The sequence below is a fragment of the Emys orbicularis genome, chromosome 3 (assembly GCF_028017835.1).
Source record: "Emys orbicularis isolate rEmyOrb1 chromosome 3, rEmyOrb1.hap1, whole genome shotgun sequence".
NCBI lineage: Eukaryota > Metazoa > Chordata > Testudines > Emydidae > Emys > Emys orbicularis.
Window position 1 is genome coordinate 181758282 of NC_088685.1, and position 25370 is coordinate 181783651.

Below are 25370 nucleotides of genomic sequence, written 5' to 3' on the forward strand. Positions count from 1 at the left end.
AACGGCCATACTGGGTCAGACCAAAGATCCATCTAGCCCAGCATCCTGTCTTCTGACAGTGGCCCATGCCAGGTGCCCCAGAGGGAAGGAACAGAACAGGTAATCATCAAGTGATTCATCCCCTGTCACCCATTCCCAGCTTCTGGCAAACAGAGGCTAGGGACACCATCCCTGCCCATCCTGGCTAATAGCCATTCATGGACCTATCCTCCAAGAACTTACCCAATTCTTATCTACTAATGAAAACTACTCTCCCTTCTAAACTGTAAGGATCTTATACTGCACTTTGATTTTATTTAGATATACCTTCTTGTATCTGCAATTACCACAGGCTGAGGACTTATTTTGGCAGCTTTTTTTTGTAAATAACCATTTAAAGAGGGGTTCAACATTTTAGAAATCTGAGAGAAAGGGAATAAAGATATAAAGCTGCAGTAGGAAGAGAGCTTGAGACATAAGCCTTTGTATCAAAGGCCTGGTATGAGGCCTGAGGCCTGGGCTAAAGTAATAGTCGAAGCTTTACTGATATAAAGCAAAGACAAGCTCTGAGCAAAAGGCAGGACCTGTTCACAGAATCTAGCAAGAACAGGGCTGATATTGAAGAAATACACATTCCTAAGAAGTGCTAGGCACAGAGTACTCACACAGACACGTTCCGATACCAAGTGGCACCAAAACATCCCGATATTAAGGATGGTACAAAAACATTCCCCAAGAATAATAGGAACACACTGACTGCTCCTAAAAGATAAGGTCAGAATTACAGTGCATAATAAAAATGTTTTAATTGAACCAACATATACTAGGTGATGGGTGATAACTAGCCATGTCAGGGGGCAGTAACTATCTATGTTAGGGGGCAGTATTAACTTGTTTGTATTGGGGTATAAAGATGTATCTAAGAGGGAGTGTCTTTGTTTAGCCTAAGGAGGAACGGAAAGTCTTGCCGTTCACTGATCTGGTCCATTGTTATGGGCATACATGTATTAGTGGTCTGGTAGAGTCTGTGGGATACTAGTACTGTGCTTGGTTGATAATAAACCTGGCCTGGTGCTTTCGTCTCTTGACGGATTTTGTGGTCTTTGGGTGGTTTGCTTGAGGTCTGCTGTGCCAGCTGTTTGCGCAGAGCTGTGGCAGCACACAGGGACAACACAGAAAGAACACACACATTTAACCACACTGGTGACCCACGACTGCTGATCTTGTAAGTAAGCAAGCTATTCTCTGTAGGAATTGCGATCTAATATCTTGCATGCTTCTTTTTTAGGTGCTGGTTTATTTTTAACCATCACTTGGTTTCCTACTTGCCATTGCCTAATATCACGGCTCTCATCAAATGCTTGATTCATTATTTGCTGTTCTACAGCTTGTTGTGCTGCAGGTGCTCCTGGGACTGTACCCAACCAATATTTGAGACTGTTTTTTAGGTGGTTGTTGCCAGTGTTTTTGTAGTGTCCCAATCTGGGGGGTACACAGCAGGAGTCTGATACTGTAGCCAGATGTCATTCCAAAAAGCACCAGCTGCACACAGTTTAAGCAGGTAAAACTGTAACCAAGAGGAGTGACAATGAGAAGTTTTCTGTAATGCACTCATCTCAAGGTGAGCGCTTCCATCTGTTATAGACAACTGTGATGTGCTGCTATTGAATAAGATGTAAAAATGAGATCCTGATGACTTGCTGTCAATAAAACTCCTATCGCACTTTTTGCTGCAGGATGGGTGTTAATCTAAGACTCATTTGTTCTCAACCAGTGTTACATGTACCCCTGGGGGTACGCAGAGGTCTTCTGGGGGATATATCAACTCATCTAGATATTTGCTAGTTTTACAACAGGCTCCATAAAAAGCACTAGCAAACTCAGGATAAACTAAAATTTCATGCAGACAATTACTTGTTTATTACGCTGAAATGTAAGTTCAATATTTATATTCCAATTGATTTATTTTATAATTATATGGTAAAAATGAGAAAGTTAAGCAATTTTTCAGTAATAGATTGCTGTGACACTTTTGTATTTTTATGTCTGATTTTGTAAGCAAGTCGTTTTTAAGTGAGGTGAAACTTGGGGGCATGCAAGACAAATCAGACTCCTTAAAGGGGTACAGTAATCTGAAACGGTTGGAAGCCACTGGCTAGGTCATTGGTTGTCAACCTTTCCAGACTACTGTACCTCTTTCAGGAGTCTGATTTGTCTTGCATACCCCAAGATTCACCTCACTTAAAAACTACTTGCAAAATCAGACATAAAAATACAAAAGTGTCACAGTGCACTATTACTGAAAAATTGCTTTCTTTCTCATTTTGTCTGTATGAAATTTTAGTTTGTACTGACTTCGCTAGTGCTTTTTATGTAGCCTGTTGTAAAACTAGTAAAATGTCTAGATGAGTCGATGTACCCTGTGGAAGACCTCTGCGTACCCCCATGGGGTAGGTATACCCCTGAATGAAAACCTCTGATCTCGGTGACCTGGCCAGATTCCAGTTTGGTTCATTACATACTGTCTGTCTAAATTTGCCCTGTAATTTTAATTGGATATAGTTGTGACGGGGTTCCTAGGTGCAGCCTGGACTGTAGGACTGCTGAGCCCTCTGTCCCACCAATCTGGGCTCCCTCTCACACTGTGATGTTGTTGGCAAGCTACTAACCTCTGGTAGGTACTGCACTTACACAGACATCCACGGACCAAAGACTCACCCCACTGAGATACATGAATGCTTCTCCCAGCCACTCATGAACCAACAATAGAGAGGCTCCAGCCAGTTCCCCCCAGTTCCCCAGCCTTGCTCCCCTAGAATATACCATCTTGCCCTGATCAGAAGCCTGGCTAATGTAAGTTCATTACCCAGTACGCCCCTCCCTCGATGTGGAGAGGACATACACTAGCCTTTGTAAACTGAGCTGAAATTTCCCAAGCAATGCAACCAAAACACACTGTTTTAGGTAAAATATAAAACCAATTTATTAACTACAGGAAGGTAGATTTTAAGTGATTATAAGTAGTAAGTGTAGAGATCAAATTTGGTTACCTAAATTAAATTCACAGTCTGAGTTCTATAAACTAAACAGGATATTAATCAAGGAGTGTCTCACCCTGATAGGTCAAAGAGGTCACAAATCTTCAATGCACAGGCTGTAACTCTCCTCCAGCCCGGGACCACCTGCCCTAGTTCAAAGTCTTTGTCCTCCAGACGTGTTTCCAGGTGTTGAGTTGTGGGGGGAGTGAGGCCAAGTGATGATGTCACTCTTCTTTTATGGTTTCTTCCAGCTAACTGGAAAGATCTTTTGGTGTGACGTGAATCAAGCAACCTCCATTGTATACGTGCGCTCTCTGAGAAGTCAGTTCCTGGGACAGCCATTGGGAGTGTGGATTTCTTTTAATGGGCCATCAGTGCTTCTGACTACTCCATTGTAGTACCTGAAAGGCTGGTTTTGGGTGTTCCTAACCTCACAACATATTTCAATAACACACACACAGCAAAACTTCATAACTTCACATACAATGATAGCACATACAATCCAACAGGATATGAATGTTCAACAGATCAAGACTTTCAAAATGATACCTCATAAGGCATACGTCGTATATAACATATCAAAATTATATGACAGTGGTGAATATAGGGGTTCCAGGGTATTGCTTTGAGGTACAGAGTGCCACAACAGTATCTTTCATTTCCCATCCTAGTATTCAGTGTGCATTGTGAAACCATGAGATACATTTTAAGTTTATTTGTAAAATGCTTTGAGATCTATTTGCATGAAATGCACTATGTACGTACAATATTGTTCTCATTAAACAGCACCAGTGGGTTTCAGTACCTAGCCAGAGTGTGTTGTGTTATTAAATAGTGCTTCATTGGCATCACATATAAGCCATAATACACCAAAGCCCCAGTACAGCCATAACTTGTCAACATTTTTCTTTGTTAAATTGTCCACAAATAGTCATAAAACATTCTTTAAAATGGCTATTCAAATGTCTATTGTGGAGTAAAATATTGCCATCTTTGTGGCTAAATCCAAGTCAGCTCATTAATGCCAATATGCATCGCTACGTCCATCCATTTTCAGGCAAAAATAGCACTGCTTACAGTCTTTTTTGTTTATTTGTTTTTGTTAACTTTTCTACGCCCCGATCAAGGAAATCACTTAAGCATACACTTACATGAGACTAACCCCAGTGAAGTCAGTGGGACTACTCATATACTTAGGTGTGTGCTCGAGTGCTTTCCTGGACTGACACCCTAGATTGATGAACACCAACCCTATAATGAGATTTGCTTGCTGAGCTTTTTGTTGTATTTTTTTGTTGTGGATGCGGAATGCTATTTGATGTGAGGTAAAAAAAAAAGCAGCCAAACAGAATCTTTGCTCATTTTGCACTCTTACTGCTTTCACACACACACTGGGTCAGATTTACCTCTGTGTGTGTTTAAAAAATATAAGATTTTATTGAATTCCATTCTTGCTCTGACCCTCAAAAAGGCAGACTAAGGTCCTGCTCCTGCATCTGGAGAGCTCATTGCAAGATTAAGGCCAGAGTTAGGGCAGGTCTTCTTCTACAGGGGGGGTCGATTTAGGATACGCAAATTCAGCTACGCGAATAGCGTAGCTGAATTCGACGTATCGGAGCCGACTTACCCCGCTGTGAGGACGGCTGCAAAATCGACCTCCGCGGCTCCCAGTCGACGGCGCTTACTCCCACCTCCGCTGGTGGAGTAAGAGCGTCGATTCTGGGATTGATTGTCGCGTCCTGACGAGACGCGATCATTCGATCCCCAAGAGATCGATTTCTACCCACCGATTCAGGCGGGTAGTGTAGACCTAGCCTTAGAAACTTCCTGAAGCTTCCTGTCCCTGACGAACCCAAACCATATTTTCTGTTTAGAGGGGAGCAAATAATTCACAGCAAATAACTTGCTCAAAATATTTCACTTTTTTTTTAATTGTCTCTGAGCAGCATGTGATTTTCACACCTGCATTATTTGTTCTAAATTATTTCTGTCCTGTAAATTGTCTATGAGCAGATCATTGTGAGAATTCATGATTTGAAATTTGAAATATGATGATTAGTTTTGATTGGACAGAAGGTCATGCAATGTGGTTCTGTTCCCTCACTGGATGAGCACAACTCCTTGAATGAAGTTTTTAGCGTGAATACTCATGATTACTAATATGTAATTTGTTTCCCACAAATATCTTTTGATAACTGTTAACCTGTTGCTGTTTTCTCAAACATTTCTGCCATTAAACTTCTTTGTTAGAATGTTTGTGGAATGTAACATGGAAGGAGCAGGAACACGGTTGAAGCCAATTAGCTTTAAAATTCAATGAAATGTTCATAGAAAAAGTCTTGCTGTAGGTGCCCAGCTCTTCTTTCTCTTTGTTTTAACAAGTGTAGGGTTTACCTATACAGGAAAGTTATACCAATATAAGCTAAACTGTGAATTTAAACTGCTTTAGTTAGACTAGCATAACCGCCCATGTGGTCACTCTTACTCCAGTATAAATATACCTTTTTCTTTAACTTATGTCACTTTGGAACGGAGGGGAATGCCACTCTTATTCAGGAATCAGAATATTCACATGGAGAGTTATACCAGTATAACTACAGCAATTTAACTATAGAGGTATAACTTTACTGTAGTCACTGGTAAAAGTTTCCAGGATAGACAACTCCTAACCCCCTCACCCTGCCTACTCTCAGTGATACAACATTTAAACATAACCAAAAAGGAGTAGTCATTTAAGAACATCACGCAAGCTCAGTTTAATACAAACCAGTACAGTGTGTACACAAAAAGAGGAGCAGCATCTGTTTTATAAATATGATCCATGAAAGGCTTCCAAATGTCTCCTCTGTTCTTCAAATGTGAATGTGATTTTCTCATAGGAAGCCATCTGGGATAGGCATGCTAACGACTCTGCCTCATTCAGAGTGCCATTGTTTTTCCTATGCCTCAGAGTGACTTGCTTTATGTCGTTAGGCTAACTTTAGAATGATTATCCTTTTTATTTTCTATTCTTTTAAAAAGACAGTTTGTTGCATAGCAGATGTGCATCACGAGTGGTCTGGTTTAAACATGCTGCTTTTGCCTTCCTGTTAGAAACATCGTGAAAGGAATGAGAGACCTGCGAGAAGTATTACGGACTGTGGAAACAAAAGCTACTCAGAGCTTCAAAATGGTAAGGAAATGTATGGAAGGGTTTAAAGATGGGAAGTCAGTTTAATCTGCTTTGCGGATAGTTTATTTCTTAATCATTGCTGTGGAACAAGATTCCCCCAGCCCTCCCCAGACTGATGCCCTTGTTGGACATTGTGGTGACACATTTAATTCAGACACACAAGCCCAACAGACATACCTGAGCAGGTGGATATTTTCTCTGCCTCTCTTTTGAAAGCATTGTTCTGTTCAGTGTATTTTTTTTATTTGTAGGTTATTTTATTTTATTTTGCACACCAAAACAATTGTAATGTGAAACAAAATATGTCCTGTATTTCTGGCATCCCTGGAATCCAGCTGATAATGTCTGTCTTAGTCTCTCTTTCACACTCAGATGCACATATGCTTTTTCACATTAATAGATAGCAGTGCTATGTATTTGATTCTTTTTTCCCTCCTGGAACTTCCAGTGCTTTTGGATTTAAGGCGGTGCATTTTCTCTCTGTGAAGCACTCTGTTGAACAATGTAATTGGGGATGATTCTTGGGGATAGCCATTTTTGTGTGCTGCCTTTCCAAGGGCCTCTTACAAATGGACACATCAGAATTTACTTGTGCATGTTAGAGAGCAGCCAGAGACTGTCTCAAGTTATGGAGGGTTTGTTCTTGGGGGAGCTGATAGTTTATTCGGAGGTTTATATTTGTGTGTGCTTCAATTGTAATATTAAAAATATGGAACATGGGGAAGTAGCAGGGACATTATTGATGTGCATCATTAACCAGTGGCTAGTCCTGAAATGGGAGACTTTCTGGTACTTGTCATAACTCATATAGCATGGCTAGGTGGAAAAAGGCCACTTCTCAGGAATGGATGTCAGTCAGTCAAAGTTTGGATCTGTCCTATTGTTCTGATTCAGGGCTTTGTCTCCCAGCAATGGCTGGTAGTCACCCAAATATATGATTGTCATCTGGCCTCTTCTTAATAAGACTGCTGTTACCCATGCTATTGGTCATGGATGAAGACCCTTAAACCTGGAAAGTCATGGTCTTGTGTGTTACTGAGACCTGGATGACTAAACTGGCCTTGTGTTGGTTCAACTTTGACTGTCTGTCCATATATTCGATCCAAAATGAGTCCAGGGAAGGCTGAGGAAGAGATGTGGCTGTGCTTTTGACCTATGATTTTAGGTTCAGGAGATACCAAGGTCCCAAGGGTGGTCTGATCTGAATGTGTCCACCTACCATACAAATCCAGGGCTAAAATGAATGAGTATAATGGACATGTACAGAATGAGTGTTCTGGGTGTGTTCCTGATTGAGTCCATGTCAGGTCTGGTCCCTATTCACCAACATGTGTCATTCTGGAACTTCTCTGTCCACTCTGACAATGTCTCTTCTGTGTCAGCTCAAGATCTCTAGGTCACCAGGTGGTTTCTAGCTTATTCCATACTCTCAGGAGCTTAACTTTGTGCTGGGCATGGAAATGGGTGTTTTTTTAAAAAATGACACAGTTGAAATGGTCCCATCACTTTCCAGACCAAGATCAGAATTCTGGGGGATTTTATTGCTCAACCATAACATTGCTCTGCTGAAGGGCTGATGAGCATAACCATTTCTTGTCCCCAAACTCTGACACAGTGGTACTTGGAAGCTGCTTTCCCTGTACTGCAGGGTGAGCTGTGCCGCATAGGAGAGATTAATCCCCAGGGGAAGATTAGGAGGTGTTTATACCACTATACCATTGGACTTTTTAAAAAAATGAGCTGTTGAGAGGGGATTAGGGCAGAAATATACTTTACTTAAACTAGTTTTTCAAACACTAAAATTAAACACATGATCATATTTCGCTTGTAGGCTGACAATGTACTCGAAGCATAATGATGCTTTTTTAGCCAAAGGCAGTAATAATATAAATCAGAGACTTGGATTGTTCTCATTTGTTTGGTCTTATTCAAAACAAAAGTGAAGCTAATTTACAGTGCCACTGCACTGTACATTAAAGTCAAAGCAGACTCCAAGCATTTGGGGCCTGTCTCTTCTGAGCTGTTTTATCCCAATCAGAGTCATAGTTTCATGCAGAGCTGCAGAGATCTTACTGATACTAGTGCGGTTTTCTTATCCCCAGGGCTTTAGAAAGAAATGTCAGAGAGTCGGCTCCTGAGGGTGAAACTGACTAAATGATTGTATGCTGAGATGATAACATGATATTGGCTAATATCACTGTACCGTAGGGTATTTTGCTCATGTTTACATGTTATAAAAAGTATAGAAAAGGCTGGTTACTAGCAGATAGCTTTCCGTCATTTGTCAGTGCATGGAGGTATGAAGGCTCCAAGGAGTTATGTGGAGCAGTATTTTTCCACAGCAATACCAGCCATTCACATCAGTTTGCCATTATCTGGATATAGAAATGAAACCTTCCTTTCCAGTTTTCAAGAAACACTGCACATTATTGATATTGCATTTTAACTAACAAGATGATGTCCTTGTGTGACGAGATGGTCAAAAAAGAAACAATAAAAGTCCTCAGCATCAACAGGTTTTTGTTTTGTTGGCAGTCTGGTAATAGGAACTTTCCATAGGTATAGATAAACTAGATTGAGATTGGAGAGGTCATTCCTACTATTTTTGACATTAGAATACATCGTGGGGAGCAACTAGGACTGACATATTAGGATTTATAGGTATACTTACCTTATATGTAAAACATACTAACGTGGCAGGCCTAGTTGCTCCCCACCATGTATTTTATATGTAATATTGTGTGTGTGAGTGTACATATATGTGTTATAATCTGCATATGTTCTATGCAAAAACCATTGGGATGCATTGGATACATTTGAACAAAAAGGCAGGAAATGCCAGAATAAAGGTTCCTCCGATTCACTTCAGCTTGCTCACAACATTGTATCTCCTGGACCAGATGGTGAAATGCCCTTATGTTGTGGGAGTGAGGGTGGGAGATGCGTAAGGTACCTTTGTCCCATGTACTGCCCAAGGAAGGACATGTCACAATTCCCATCCCTGCATAAAGTTTTTGTTTTGTTCTGAAGTTATTTAGGAGAAAAAGAGTAGTAATACTCAAATAGGTTGTTTCTCTTTCACTGTTGTATAATTCAAACAGCTGAAGGGATTGTCCTTTAAATGTAAAAAAATATATATATATATTCCCCTCTGGGCTGAGACAAGGATGGAATTTTTCAAACTGAGAAAGCTACGAATGTGGTTAGAGCCAACTATTTGTAGTGTAGCTGGGGCCTGAAATATCCATGGGGGAATCACTTCTCACTTGCCTGATCGAACATGTCCCTTTTCTTCCAGAAGTTCTCTTACTCTTTCTCTGCCACTTTAGAATGGACCATCCAAACTTCTAGGGCCTGATTTTCAGAGGATCTGAGCACCTGCAGCTCCTAGTGACTTCAGTTGGACTGTTAGTGCTCAGAACCTCTGAAAGTCAGGTCCCAAGTGTGTTTTGTACTCATGTTTCCTGTGTGAAGACATGCCCCCTGCGTGTGAAAGCCTTTTTAAGGTGTTTTCTGTTGATCTGTAGACAGCTGCCAAACAGCTAGCCGAAGTGCTCCTCCACTCCTTGAGTGAAGATTGTTACTGGAGCCCCTTATCTGATCCTCTACCTGAGTTCATGAACAAGGAAGATAACTCTTACGTTAGCAGTCTTCTTCGGCGGAGACCCCAGCTATACACAGGAGACAAGTAAGCTTAGCTCTTTATTTTGGTTTCCACTCTGAGAGGAAAAAGTGTGGCTGAAGTGTCCCTGAATGCCAACTTGGCTACTGACCCTGTAGTCTTGTTCATTTTATTTATTTATTTTAACTTCTAATCAAAATGCCTTATGAAAAACCCTGACCTAAATCTGGAGTATGTAGTTATTTCCCATGAATGGAGAATATCTGACTAAATAGCTATCTCAATTGTGGAATGGGTCAAAATAGTCCATTTTAGAATACGCACTAGAGCTTTTAATTGTGTGGCTCTGAAAAAGAGGGTATTATATAGCAAATGAATCATACATGAGATGTTTCAAGTTACTGGTCCTCTTGTGACATTAAAAATAGAGACTGGTGGGCTAATTCCTGATCTTGTTTATAAAAAAGTTTTTGTCTTTCAGCCTGTACTGCCCTCAAGACAACATAGAAGAGGCTCTTCTCCTTCTGTTAATCAGTGAATCTATGGTAAGCCAAAATGAGTATTTAATAATGATAGCAATAAGGGGTATCTAGCGTTTGTGTGTCAAGTCTTCTGGAAGTTTTTGTAAACTGCAAAGAATCCACATGATTACAGAATCTCCCCCAGACACCTGGAAATAAATAAGTCAGTAGTAAGGCAGGAACCAATTGTGTCTTCTCTTAATGACTCAGATTTTATTATTGCTTATTAAATGGATATTCAGTGAAGGGCTGAGGGATCCTTCAAGAAAAGAATGATTTGCCAATATTGTGGTTTGGAAAATAATGTTTCTACTCCTGATATTGCTGAAATGCAGTTTGTAGGAGATTATTAGGAAGGGAAAACAAACAGTTTCCTCTCCACACGGGCTTTTTTACAAGCCTTCTCGTGTTTACAAATGACAATTTTGCAGGCAACAAATGAGTTGAGTGTGCAACTCAAATTAATGAGGGATCAGCTATGCTTTGATGCACAAGGCGTATTTGTTAAAAAGTACACATTTTTGTGAAAAAAGTGCATTAGTCTGTTTGGGGGCAACTGTAATTGGCAACTCTAATCTTTGCAGGTTTTCTGTACTGTTTGATATGGTGATAAAATAAATATTTCCTTTATTAAAGGCTGCAAAAATTGGTATTGTGTCTGATAAATGTTAGCACCAGAGCAACTTTGTAGAGAAGTACACTACAGACATATGAACTTTTTTAAAAAACCCAACTTTTTAAAAGCGAAAACTTCATAAACAAGTAATGCAGAATTAAATAAGTTACCTTTGGTAAATTCAAAGCTAAGCACCGATGTATACATATATTTTTTAATTACTTGGGAATGAAAAGAATGGTAAGAGAATGTAAATGCTGTGTTGTGTAGTTCAGCGTTCTCTTCTGTATTACCAATTTGCTCCTACTGGAATCTAAGATAATTTGCTGCTGCAACTTTTGTGTCTATGAACCTGATCACACTGTGACCAGACCCAGCCAAGCCCTTATGCGTCTCAGTACTCATATTGACTTTGTTGGGACTAACGAGCTTAAAGTAAAGCATGCACTTAAATGCTTAGCAGGACTGGATCTGAGCTGTGTGAAACAGAACTTCTATGTCCACCATAGTCGCATTGGATTTCTGACACCCTTTTCCTAAACCCTGCCCTGATATTTACCATTGTAAGTCTACAGATTTACCTTTTTGAACTTCTCTGTGAATTTGTTGGTCATAAAAATGGAGGACTAGTAATAGTGTCTAAAGCCAGGCATAATGCAGATATGTGCTGCTCAGCCTTTGCAATATTCAGTAGTCTGTCCGTGCACCTTAGTCTTTATCTGAAACATCCCTGCTCTTCCAGCCCTGAATGGCCTTTGACTAGCTGCAGTCATAGTGAATAAGGGATTTGTGTTATGTGCACAGCATTCTTAATGGACCACATGGAAACCACCAGGTTTATAACTTATATTTATAACCATTATAACTTCAGCTATATGTGAACTCAAGTCTCTTAAAGAAGAAAAACGAATAAAAAAAATCCTCTCTACAGAAGAGTATCAAGTAACCTTTAATGTTTTGCATCCTCTTAGACCCTGGAAAATAGTTTTTCCTCATTGATGTTGTCCAACTCATTTAAATGACTGTACAATAGTTATTATTTTTTATATAGCAGTTAAGGTGTGTTGTGTGCTTTAAATACCCCATAACAATACTGGCCCTTGCCCCCAAACAGTCAGTTTACAAAACTTTACAGTCTAAACAGACAGCTCACAGACAAACAAGAGAGGGAGAGGATACAGTGTATTTTTTTCCTCTCCTTTTTAATTACAGCCTCTGGATCTTTCAGTAACAAACCGTGACTCTTTATGACCTTTCTTCATTTCCCACCAATCATCAAGTCTTCCTCTTCCCTCCACACAAACCCTTGGAAAAAATGACAGCTCTAGCATTGCCTGCTCCAAACATTCAAAAACAATGAGTCAGGTCCCCAAAAGCCATGAGATTGGCTTAAAAATTGTGAGCTTTTTAAAAACAATACTAGCTTTGGGGCTTTTTTATTGGCTCTCTGAGCTGTCTGAAGGCACAGTTGCTTCGTGTTTCCAACCTTTTCTCCGCAGCCACAAGTGCTAGAAATCTTTTTCTTTTGGTAACAAAACGGAGATTCTCTTTGAATCATTGGACTCCAGAAGCTAGGGCTTTAAGAAAGGCAGCAGATATTTTGAGACTTGTGATAAAATCACAGTAGTTGGCAACCCTGCAGCTTGCCAAGGTTTAGGCCTGCTGTCTATGGAAGAAGGGAGCAGGCTTTTGGAGCAGTGAAGATGTTGACCACTAAGAGTAGCTTTCTCCTAGTGTCACCCTCTGTAGGCCATCCCTGGGGAGGTCCTGCCTTATGTGGTCAGTGGGGCTTGGGGAGATGCCTCACAGGCCTGGTACACCAGAGTCTAAAAGAGGAGAAAGAAAGTAATGTGTTATTTGACAAAGAATGCACACACTGCTGTATCATTTGGCAAATAGGCTCCATAGCAGAGTGCTACAGGAGAAGCAGGGTGAAAACAGCAATGTAGAGACACTGTGTTGCTCCTCCTTTAAGAGTAAATGTACAGACAAGTGTTTTGCTTGTTGCTGTTTTAAAGAATATACATGACAAATAAATAGAAATGCAACCACAGGAAAAAGTTGTCTAGCAGAAATAGTGGCTGCACGCTGGTGCCCAAAAGATCTAAGTGACCCGTGGACATTTTTCCTGTAGTTCTCCCATTCAGCTACTAACAAGGGGAAATCTTGCTAAGTTTATGACATAATGTGAGATCTTGGCCATGGCAGCCTGGCTGCAGGCTAGTTGGAGGGGTGGCTGTGTTTTTTAATTTACTGAAGCCTAGGGGAGTAAGTTAATGAGAGACAAAGTCTCCCCCTTGATTGTAAAGCTAACCACTGTGAATAATACACATTCACTTTCCTACAGAGTGGAAAATGACAGTGATATATCTCCGCATGCCAGTGAGCAAAGGGCTCTTGTGTTTCTGGCTGCTTTAGTCTTTCTTTCAGTATTTACCGTAATCAACTCTCAAGATTAACAAAAATGTACAATGAGGTTGACTCATCGGGAGCAATCCAATCACACACACAGCTTAGGTTAGAGGGGAAACAAAGCACCCTATCTCCTGGAGTGCTATCCATTCCAGCACGTTACAGTAAAAGCTATGTTTTCCAGCACTTTATCAATGACAAAGCTCTATTAACCGGCATTTCTGATATCTCCCAATACAAATCTTCAATCTAATAACCGGGACTAGTATACTGCCCAGGAGGTTATGCAATTGCACATTCTGCACTCTTTTATGTAAGCAAGCTGATATCAGGGATTTATTAAAAAAAGCAGCTTCCAGGGTGTGTCATAGGGTCATTACAGATTCAGCCCAATCTCCTACCCCTTCTACATCTACAGTGATAATTGATGTTGATAATGATGACCCTGGGGCACTGCAAGATCCTGAAGTGAAAGCTTAAATTATGTTCAGTCTCGTTTTAGTGTTAAGTTTATTTTTAGTGATCTGGGTGTACGCCAGGCACTGCCCATAGTGATATGTAGTGTCATAAGATAACCTACAGTATAGAAAACTTTACCTGTATACAACTAAGTGCTTCAAGAAACCAACCGTTCCACAGTGCAGTACTGCTACTGGATTGGAGTACCTGTATACTATTTTATACTTTATTCATTTTATTGTAATCTAATTCTTTGAAAATTGGTATTCCATTGGTAAGTATAACTCTTAGTTAACCGGAATTTTTGATTAACTGGCACCTCCATTCCTCCTACATGCTGGATAACAAAGCTTTTACTGTATTTAGAAGGTACAGAATGGCCATGTCACTGCTCTTCTCTGCAGGACTCTCTTGGGGAAAATGTCTGCTCTGAGTGTGAATGTTCCTGTGTCTCTTGCTCCTCTGGGTGTTGTGGTGGGGCAAGGGCAGAAGGAAGGGGGAAGGGCAGAGAGAAGGGAAAACAATGGTGGCTTGAGGGCTGATATAGGCAGACACCTGGGAGTCACAAAGGAGAACCATGGAGCAGGCATGGGGAGGCAAGAGGGATCCAGAGGGAAAGAGGGGGGGTAAAATGTTTTTTCAAAGAATAATTTTTCAAGTAACTGATGAGGGGAGGATGCCATTGTTTGGGGGTGGGGGGGTTTCTACATATTCTGATGAATTTTAGATTATTTGTCTCTCCCTTTCTGTCACCTTTCTAACCTTTCATTCACCCAAATGAACCCCTGGCTATGTGGTGGCCCCAGGACACCTCCATTGTTACAAGAACTTTCCCTGCCAAAAGCTTTCACATTAAAGCCCCCATGGGCTTGATCCTCCATTCACTAAAGGAAACGGCAAAACTCCCATTGTCTTTAATGGTGCAGAATCAGGGCTTATGACAGTGTCCTCACTTTTTTCTTTCCTCTTATCATGTTTGCTTCTGTGAGTAATTTTAAAAGGAATCTTTTTCCTCATTTCAATAAAAAGGAGGATGACTTCTAATTGCAACTGGGCATTATTTAAGTTTTACATTGACTGTGTCTCTGAGCCAAAGTGTGTGATAGTTTTTTGGATTGCAAAATAGCACAATTTAAAAGTAACACAGAAACTTTTTTTTTTTTTAAACTAGGAAATAGCATATTCAGAATATATATATCACTTCACATCTGAGGTTCAGTTTCCTCTGGAAATGATCTCAATTGTGTTCCTACATGCTTCCTTTCTCGTTGAAAATGGGAATCTAATTTTCATGATAAGCGAAGGTATTCTAGCCCGATTGTTTGGCAGATGTCCTTCCCAATGCCAGCTGATATTAAGTTAGTTACCAGAGTTGACAACAGTATCCTCTTCAAGGAATCCATAGAAATAGACCAGACAGCCTAAAGATTACTGCAAATCACAGAGCCTATTGTGCTTGTTTGTTTAAGAATTGAAGGCCTAATTCTCATCCTCTTTGCACAGCCCAAGCACTGGTCTTCATTGAAAATGTACAATAGCATAGATACATCTCTCAGGGGTGTGGGAAATCCCCCCCCCCCCCGAGGGACGTAGCTATGCCAACTTAACCCTCCAGTATAGACAGCATTAGGTCAATGGAAGAATTCTTCCATCAACCTAGCTACTGCCTCTCGGGGAAGTGAATTTTCTACAGCGACAGGAGATCCCCTTCCCTTTGATGTAGGTAGTGTCTACATTGAAGTGCTACAGGTAGTGTCTGCAGCTGTGCTGCTGTTGCATTTTAAGTGTAGACATTGCCCAAGTAATAGTACATGGGCTGCCTAAAGGGGAGATCTGCTGCCTGTGGGGGGAAGACATCTTCCCTTCAGAACCAGAAGGATCAATGGGGCTTTCTTGTGGCCATCAATCAGCCAGAGGGCTGTAGAACCCTTTGGGCTGAGATATGCCCACCATGTATGGCAGGGTTTGGCAGGTTGATCAGTATAGCTGTAACTCCACCAATCCAGTCCTTCCCCTAATTTAACCCACCCAAAACACTTACCCTGCATTTCTGTATAGTGCTCCCTGGCATCTTGCCCCACCCTGCCTCGGAGTGGGCTCCCCATATCCTGCTACCCACACCCTCGCGTAGTGGAATGGTACTGGTTCTGTTGCCAGCCAGGCATTCTGTGCTGGTGGGAGGGAAGAGAGAGTCAGGCAGGATTTTCCCTTAATGTAGTTGTATTTATTTTAACAACCATTCTCTGGAGTATTTTTTGTACTGTAATTGGCCTCACTGGCCAAAGGTTTCTCAGAGCCAGGAATGGAACATTTTCTGTTAGCTTTTGTGTGTTTATTTTAAAGTAATTTTTTAGCTGTTTATTTACATTTAGAATTTATTCCACTCTTGAGTTTGAGATTTAAAGCACAGCTTAAATCGCCTTTATTGAGTCCTTGGTAGTGTCCGCTTTTGTGACAAGAGGCTGTATTACAGCATAGTCTCTCCCTGGTGGCTGTGGATCAACAGAACATAGCAAGACTGTTTGCTCACGAATGGGGCAAGGTAACTTAGATTGATTTGGCTTTCTGCTCCGTCTTCTCTATCATATTGGAAATTAAACTGCCTGTATCCAAGGCTAATAAATTCAATGCCATCATCCACTCTCATCTCTGATTTGAGTCCACAGTGGGGATTTGACCTTGGAGAGTCCGAGAGAAAAGAGAGAATGGTGCATGGAAACAGATTTTGGGACATACTCTTTACATATGTGAGCAATCCAATGGATTTCTGTGGGATTACTTGCAAGAGTAAGATTAGCAGGGTTTGACCCATTATCTACATATGGTGATAACATCTGGAACATTTCAGTCTTCCAGTTCCTTTGCAATTCCTGACTCTGTAAAATTGTTCATTTGTAAGAAATTAGGGGAGTTTTTTGTTGTGGAGATTCTTCAAATGGGAGTAAACCCAGTGATGACAGATCTACAATAGCCTACCAACTGTTATGAAACTTTCTGTCAAGATTGTTTTCTTGAGGGCTAGGGGGAGGGTATCTGTCATAGTAGATGAATGAGATACAAGATTGCCATTCTACATATTCCTGTCAGAATCTCTCCAAACCTATGTTCTGCACTTTGTACAACAAGCCTGAGTGTTGTCACATCTAGGGTGCAACACAAGGCTACTTTCTTTCTACAGACCCCCAAAGAAGATGGAAGGCAGAATATGCCCAGCATGTGCTACAGAAAATACACCACTTACGTTAAAGCCTCTTGAATAAGCAGCTTTAATCTGGGCCGCAGGACATGGACTGAGAGCCTTTTTCCTTTCCCTTGCGGGAATGCATGTTACTTCCAAGCTTGTGAGAGGCGTTCAGATACTAAGGTGATGGGAGCTTTTCAAATGTCATCAGTTATTGTATTAGCTATCAAATATATTTTATTCCAGGTATACAGCCCATACCTGATTTATGTTAAACTTGTTACGTTGTCTTTTTTTTTTTTTTTTTTCTGTCTTGCTTTTTGTGATATTTTCAGAATTAGTTCTGCTACAATAGAAGCCATTAAACTATAACCAGTAAAAGGTCTGATAGTCATATTACTTTACCAAATGCCAAAACAAAGGGAAAATTTGAAAGGGCTATTCACACGCTGTTAACTTTCCAAGAATCATCTGAGTTTCTGAGTTTCTCTGCTTCATTTTGCATACCCCTGTTACGCTGTGGGAGTGGAAAACAGCCAATTTTTTGTTTGTTTGAGTTCTGTAGTTCTCTAGCAATTTGCAGCAGATATCTTTTTAATTCTCTGTGTATATTACTGATGCATTTTACTTAGAGGAAAGCACTTAGGAAACTTAGGAAAAAGAGTGAAGCGGTAATACTTGAGTATTATAAGTACTTGAGTGCTTTATGGGCCAGATCCTAAGTCGGTGTAAATGCGCACAGCTCCATTAATTTCAATGGCACTGTGCCCATTTATAGCAGCTGAGGATCTGGCCCTACGTCTCCCAAGTGATTTACAGACCTGGGGGTAGATTTTACCCCTATACAGGAATCTGTGCTGTTACAAGCTGGTGTGGAACCTGCCAGAGGGCCCCTGCCACAGAAACTCCACCCAGAGGCGGATTACCCTCAGTGTGCCCAGTACAAACAGAAAGAAAAGTCAGTACAGCCAGAGTCTGTATTAATTATTCAGGAGTGCCCGCCTTTAAATAAAAAAGGGGGCCTCCCTGGGGAGAAGCAGTGGTGGGAAACCCAAAGTCCATGCAGTGGCAAGCAGGGCCGGCTCCAGGCACCAGGCACCCAAGCACATGCTTGGGGCGGCACCTGGTAAGGGGCGGCGGGGGGAGCACGGCGCGGCATTCCGCGTGGGGGGGCGCTCCGGCGGCTCGGCGGGGGGGCGGCGCGGGCGCGGCGCTGGGGGGGGGGTTTCCGGCGGCGCTCAGCGGGGGGCGGGCTCCGGCGGCACGGCGCTCGGCGGGGGGGGCGGTGCGGGGCGCGGCGCTCGGGGGGTGTGTGTTCCAGCGGGGGGGGGCGGGCTCCGGCGGCGCGGCGGGAGGGCTCGGGGGGCGGCGCTTTTTTTTTTGGCTGCTTGGGGCAGCAAAAAAGTTAGAGCCGGCCCTGGTGGCAAGTGGCCTCTGGGCAGAGGGCCCAGTGTCCTGGTGGATCCCTGTGATCTGTGCATAGGAGGACCTATGGGGTTTGTATGCTGAAACCATGGTTTCTTTCATGAGTAGTGAGGGGAGCATGCTTCTCCCGGCCTTCCACAGAAGAATGCAGTGGGAATTCTATAAGTGGAATCTTCTGGAATGTCCTGGTCCCTACTTGAGTATTTCTGCATAGGGACTAACTGACTTTCTTCTCTGACCTTCATGTCTTAAGGAGAAACACTTGGAGCAATGACTCAAATTTTCCCTTACTACCCACTCACTCCATCTGTCAGTTCTTCTAGGTGGGGAAATGCTCATGTTCTCTATGGTGGGACTATGAGTGCCAAAATGCGAGGCCACATGTGAATTAACTTATATACGGTGATTTCAGGACTTCCTAAGATAAAAATTGTAAATGAATATGCCATTGACATCCTCGGAAACAGAATTCCTCTTTTCCCACCAGGGGGGCACTGGTAGTGTAAATTCCACTACACTGATTTGCCTCAGGGCCATTTTGTGGGTCAGAGGGTAATCCATCCTCTGTGCCCGTTCAGATCCTTGGCTTTTTTGCTGAGAGAGCCCGAAAAGGATTCTGATAGATTTTCTATGCTGTAGGTATCTACTAGAAATGAGACTGAGCCCACACATTTCACATGGATAGTAACACCTGTTGTTCACGACCAATCTGGGCTGAAATTCATCCAATGAGTTAGGTCCTGGTCCTGTAAACTGCTCCACGTGGACTGAACCTGCACCCACATGGAGCACCACTCACATGAAGGGACTCCCAAGCAGAACAGTTTGCAGAACTGAGACCCTAAGGGTGGAAGGCTAAATATTCCATTACCAGTTCCCTGACTGGGATTTCAGAAGATATCCAACCCTCAACTGAGATTTCAGAAACCAGAACAGAGGTTATTGCCAGTCTAAATGGGAAATACCTAAATGGCATTTGCTTTGCTTTCATAATGTTAAGTATCAGAGGGGTAGTCATGCATCCGACGAAGTGGGTATTCACCCACGAAAGCTCATGCTCCAATACGTCTGTTAGTCTATAAGGTGCCACAGGACTCTTTGCTGCTTTCATGATGTTGATATTGAATCCCCTCAATTACATTATTATAGTACACTGGTATACAATATGCACACTCTCTCTCTCTCTCTCACTCTCTCTCTCTCGGTTGCAGTGTATCTGCCAGTTATATCTATTATAAGAAGACACAAGTTGAAAATTAGAATGCCCATAAATTAGAAGGCAGGGAGAAGCACTCATTAAAGATTTTAATGTTTTTTGTTTTTTTAAAGCTATGTTTCAAAGTGAGCAATTAAAGGATACTTCCTATCTGTTTGCTCTGTGAAATAGGAGGTGGTTACATGGAGTTTGTTGGCCTGTAATTCATCCTATTGTTTTACATATTATTAAGAAGCACATCTCTATGTTGTTGTAGAATTTAATTTTCTGTAGAATAACGTAGATGTAGAATAACTGCTGAAATAATGGCTGTTTGGGTTTGCTACTTCAATTTGTTTTTTATACAGATACATGTAATAAACATGACATAACTAAGCCACAATTATCTCATAATTGTGTGGCATAGTAGCATAAGTTAAGTACACCATTATATATTTAAGGTAACTCTCTCTCCTAGATCCTCATGCTGAACTCGCATTAACGGTCTTGTGGGTCCCAGGCAATAGTCTAGAACAGGGGTTTCTCTTTTTATGGAGTAGAACACCTTTCCTCCCCAATCATGATTGTGTGAACTGTGGAACATCCTTGTGGCAACTATAACAGTTACTTATATGGAGAAGTCGTATTGGGAAAGGGTCTAATGTATTTTTGCCTGCCTTTTAACATGAATTAGCAGCTGAAAAAAAGGCTCATCTTGTGATCAGTCAGCACTGACACTAATGGTCTGAGGTCCAAAGCTTAGGACCCCACTGTTCTCATACACTCTAAGACAGTGGTGGGCAACCTGCGGCCTGCGGGCCGTATGTGGCCCATCAGAGTAAGCTGGTTGCGGGCCAAGAGACGTTTTGCTGACGTTGACCGTCCATAGGCACGGCCCCCCACAGCTCCCAGTGGTCAGGGTTCACCTTTCCCAGCCTATGGGAGCTGCGGGAAGCGGCAGTCCGCAGAGACGTGCTGGCCGCTGCTTCCTGCAGCTCCCATAGGCTGGGAAAGGTGAACCCTGACCGCTGGGAAAGGTGAACCCTGACCACTGGGAGCTGTGGGGGGCCGTGCCTACGGACGGTCAATGTCAGTAAAATATCTCACGGCCCAGAATCAGCTTACCCGGATGGGCCGCAGGTTCCCCACCACTGCTCTAACACCAGAAGGGACCATTGTGATCATCTAGTCTGACCTCCTGCACATTGCAGGCCACAGAACCTCACCCACCCACTCCTGTAATAGGCACTCAATTTATGGCTGAGTTACTGAAGTCCTCAAATTATGGTTTAAAGACTTCAAGTTACAGAGAATCCACCATTTACAGTAGTTTAAACCTGCAAGTGACCCATGTCGCATGCTGCAGAGGAAGGTGAAAAAACCCCAAGGTCTCTGCCAATCTGACCTGGGGGGAAATTCCTTCCTGACCCTATATATAGCAATCAGACCATGAGCATGTGGGCAAGACCCACCAGCCAAACCCAGGGTTGTGAGTTCAATCCTTGAGGGGGCCACCTAGGGATCTGGGGCAAAATCAGTACTTGGTCCTGCTAGTGAAGGCAGGGGGCTAGACTCGATGACCTTTCAAGGTTCCTTCCAGTTCTAGGAGATAGGATATCTCCATTAATTTATTTTATTTTTTATTTATTTTTTATCTGGGAAATAATTTTCTGTAGTAACTCAGAGCCCTCCCTATCTAGTGTCCCATCACCGGCCATTGATATTTGCTGCTAGCAGTCGCAGATCAGCTATATGCCATTGTAGGCAGTCTCTTCATACCATCCCTTCCATAAACTTATCAAGCTCAGTCTTGAAGCCAGTTAGGTTTTTTGCCTTACTGCTCCTCTTGGAAGGCTATTCCAGAACTTCACTCCTCTGATGATCAGAAACCTTCACCTAATTTCAAACCTAAACTTGTTGATGGACAGTTGATATCCATTTGTTTTTGTGTCCACACTGGCGCTTAACTTTAACTCCTCTCCCCCTGATGTATTTATAGAGAGCAATCATATCTCCCCTCAGCCTACTTTTGGTTAGGTTAAACAAGCCAAGCTCTTTGAGTCTCCTCCTCCTCCTCCTCCTCCTTTCCTTTCCATTCCTCTGATCATCTTAATAGCCCCTCAAGCAGTCAGGAAAAGTGAAAAATACAGTATAATGTAGCTATAAATTTGAAGACAGAGAGAAAAAGGGTAAGCTTTTATGTGCATGCAAAAAATTATTGATGTGTATTTGTAAGCTTAGAATTTTATGCATTCATAGATAAAATAAGATATGTTTGTCAATCCAAAACATACTGATAATTCAACCTTGAATTAAAACCAAATAGAACATTTCCAAGGTTAAATAATGGGGCCTCTGATTCAGTTATCCTGATGTTAAAACAATTTATCTTGTGATTATGGAGTGGAGGTTTAATTGAACTGTACTACGTGTAATACATTGTCTGAAAGCATAAAGTTTTGCTTCTAAGGTAAAATATCGCTGTAATTGTACAACTTCCCTGCTTGCATTTACATAACTGGGATAATAAATTTACAGAGCAGTTCTAATGATAGCTAGGTATTACTAAGATCTAACTATGTTTCTTATCATCAAGCATTATTAGAACAGAAAAAAAGCTGCCCAACATACTCTGGTAGTTAGCTCCAGGGAGGTACACACTGTGGGTGTAGTTAGAATGTTTAACATTCAGTAGATAATGTAAGTACAAACAGCTTGCCCTAATAGACAAGCACATGGTCATCTTTATCTTTTTTTCAATATAAATGTTGATATTGACTTCCGGAAAGAATCAATATATATATTGCTCAGTCATTCGCAGAGCAGGGTTGCACGTATAATCACCATGTCGAGTGCCAGCAGGGATCTTTTCCTTCCCCCTTTGAAATTAACGTTGTAAAGGGGAAATGAATGAAGAGGCAAGGATAAAACACAGCATCAGATTGCCCCAGTGGTGTGTGTATGTGTGTATAATCTGGGAAGGAAAGGAAATCTCTGTGAGGTTCTCCTCATGGAGGTTTCTCCTGAACCATTCCATCAGAGAGATGGGCTTATCTTCTATAGAACAAGGTATGGGACTAGCCCCCAGACCTTATGAATCCTGGAGGGTGATCTGCAGGAGGCCAGAGTATCCCTATTCACATGATGATCCATGCCTTTGTCACCCTGAGGTTAGACTACTGCAGTGTGCCCTGCATGGGGTTGCAACTTAAACCAACTGGGAAATTGAAACTGGTGGAGAGGGTGGCAACCTGCTTAGTAAGCAAGGTAGCTTGCCAGGAGTACATGGCATTAGTGCTGTTCTGTATTCTGTGGTGGGCTACATATGTGGATTTTGACCTATAAAGCGCTACGGGTAGGTCTACATAGCAAAAAAAACCTGTGTCTGGCCCGTGCCAGCCAGCTCAGGCTCATGGGTCTCGGGCTGGGGGGGCTGTTTCATTGCTGTGTAGACTTCTCAGGGGAGTCTGAGCCCTGGGACTTGCCCACCTAGCAGGGTCCTAAAGCCCAGTCTCCAGCCTGAGCCCAGAAGTCCACGCAGCAGTGAAACAGCCCTGTAGCCTGAGACCCACAAGCCCAAGTTGGCTGGCATAGGCCAGCCACTGGTGTCTAGTTGCTGTGTAGACATACTCTAAAGTACTTGGGTCCGTTTTGTTCTGAAATGGCCTTTGTTGATCTTCACAGCATACTGCAAGGGCTGCCTCCTTCCTTGGGGAGGGATAGGGGCTGATGTTTGTGGACAAAGGGCTATTATTTATTTTTATTATGAATAGGTTTGGTTTGGTTTGTATTTGCTTGGGGGTCAGGAGAAGCTCCTGGCTTTATTTTTATTTGATTGTATTTGTAATGTATAGTAAAGGCACCTAGAGCCCAGCACAGGCACTTGAAAAAAAATAGGGTGGGATTGTCGAAAGTGCCTAAGTGATTTAGGACCATAAGCCCCGTTGAGTTTCACTGAGACTTGTGCTCCCAAGTCACATAGGTGCTTTTGAAAATCCCACCTATATCTATTTAAATAAATACAACATGAAATAATAATAATATGTAGAGATATCCTATCTCCTAGAACTGGAAGGGACCTCGAAAGGTCATCGAGTCCAGCCCCCTGCCTTCACTAGCAGGACCAAGTACTGATTTTACCCCAGATCCCTAAGTGGCCTCCTCAAGGATTGAACTCACAACCCTGGGTTTAGCAGGCCAATGCTCAAACCACTGAGCTATCCCTGGCTAATGTTCTAGATCTCAGTATAATTCATCTTGGAAATAGTAAACCATGAAAATGTATTGATTCACCCCCAAATGGTTTTCAATAAACAAGTCACAATTTTTCCTGTATGTAATATTATAGTAATAAATGGTATCTCAAGTCTTGCAATGATTATTTTTAATATCTAGCTAATATAAGGTACTAACTGACCTGTTTAATGTATAATACATATTATTACAGCAGTAACAGCCAATGTGAACAAAATAAAGTGTTGTCAACTCTCACGATTTTATCATGAGTCTCGTAACATTTTCTCATTTTGAATTGCTCTCTTTCTAGGTAAAGGGCAGTAGCTTCAGATTGAGAAGTTATTCTAAAATCATGTACTTCTGTAATATGCCATTTATTGCAGTATCAAGACACTCCAAAGGGGCACGTGGCACTGATATGTAATATCGTTCTGTAAGCAGAAATTAATGGACATTCCCCAGTTTTGATGAATCTTCTAACTCTGCTAATACATCAGTTACAAAATCACAATTCAGTACTAGACAGAGGCCCAAAATAGCAGCAGGGTAAGGCTGACTATGACGTGAGGCTGATTTGCAGTTTACGAAATATGTGGGTGATTTTTCAGTGTAGCTATTTTTCACAAATGGTTGTAGCAGAGTAACCAAGGCAGAAAGCTGCCGTATAAACGTGGCAGGATTTAATTGGCAGTAAGGATCATTCTATGCAATTTTCCCTTAACTTTTTAGCCCAACCATATTATCTTCTTTTTTAAAGGTTAATCCTTAAGGAAAGTTTAACGGTTTAATTTACTTTCATTCTTGTTTGTTTAATATTTGCTTTCCTGTCACATTGAACAATAAGTGAAGATTACTTCATTCTATTTTGGGGCCCTGATTGCAAGATTGATTTGAAACTGATTAAAAATTAAAGTTTCAATTTCATTTTCTGGTTCTCATACACTATCACAGTGCAACAAAATGTGTGCTGCAAATTGCAGGGGATTTTTTATAAACAAAATTGATTTCATTGTGATTTTTTTAAAAATTGAAATGTTGGTCTTAGAGTTTCTAAAGCTTGTTTTTACAAGACTTTACATTTTGGACTGAATTAGACCTGTCAGTTTCCTTTAACTATGGTTGCCATTTAGCCCTTTGTTAGTGATTGTGTTGGTTGTCAGTAATTGTGTTGGCCTCCTCAACTGGGGACTACAATGGACGAGAAACCGGATATGAGTCAACAGTGTGCCCTTGTTACCAAGAAGGCCAATGGCATATTGGGCTGCATTAGTAGGAGCATTGCCAGCAGATCGAGGAAAGTGATTATTCCCTTCTATTCGGCACTGGTGAGGCCACATCTGGAGTTTTGCGTCTAGTTTTGGGCCCCGCACTACAGAAAGGATGTGGACAAATTGGAGAGAGTCCAGCGGAGGGCAACAAAAATGATTAGGGGGTTGGGGCACATGACTTACGAGGAAAGGCTGAGGGACCTGGGCTTAGTTAGTCTGCAGAAGAGAAGAGTGAGGGGGGATTTG

At 41.8% G+C, this 25370-nt stretch overlaps 1 protein-coding gene across 2 annotated transcripts in view; it reads left to right on the forward strand.

The window, feature by feature from the left end:
• Positions 1–25370, forward strand: part of TTC7A (tetratricopeptide repeat domain 7A) — a 287398-nt gene that overhangs the window by 50141 nt on the left and 211887 nt on the right. For both annotated transcript variants that reach the window (XM_065400900.1, XM_065400899.1), the window contains exons 6-8: positions 6111–6189; positions 9717–9877; positions 10293–10356. In XM_065400900.1, the coding sequence (XP_065256972.1) occupies positions 6111–6189; positions 9717–9877; positions 10293–10356 (304 nt within the window). The remainder of the gene's footprint in view (positions 1–6110; positions 6190–9716; positions 9878–10292; positions 10357–25370) is intronic.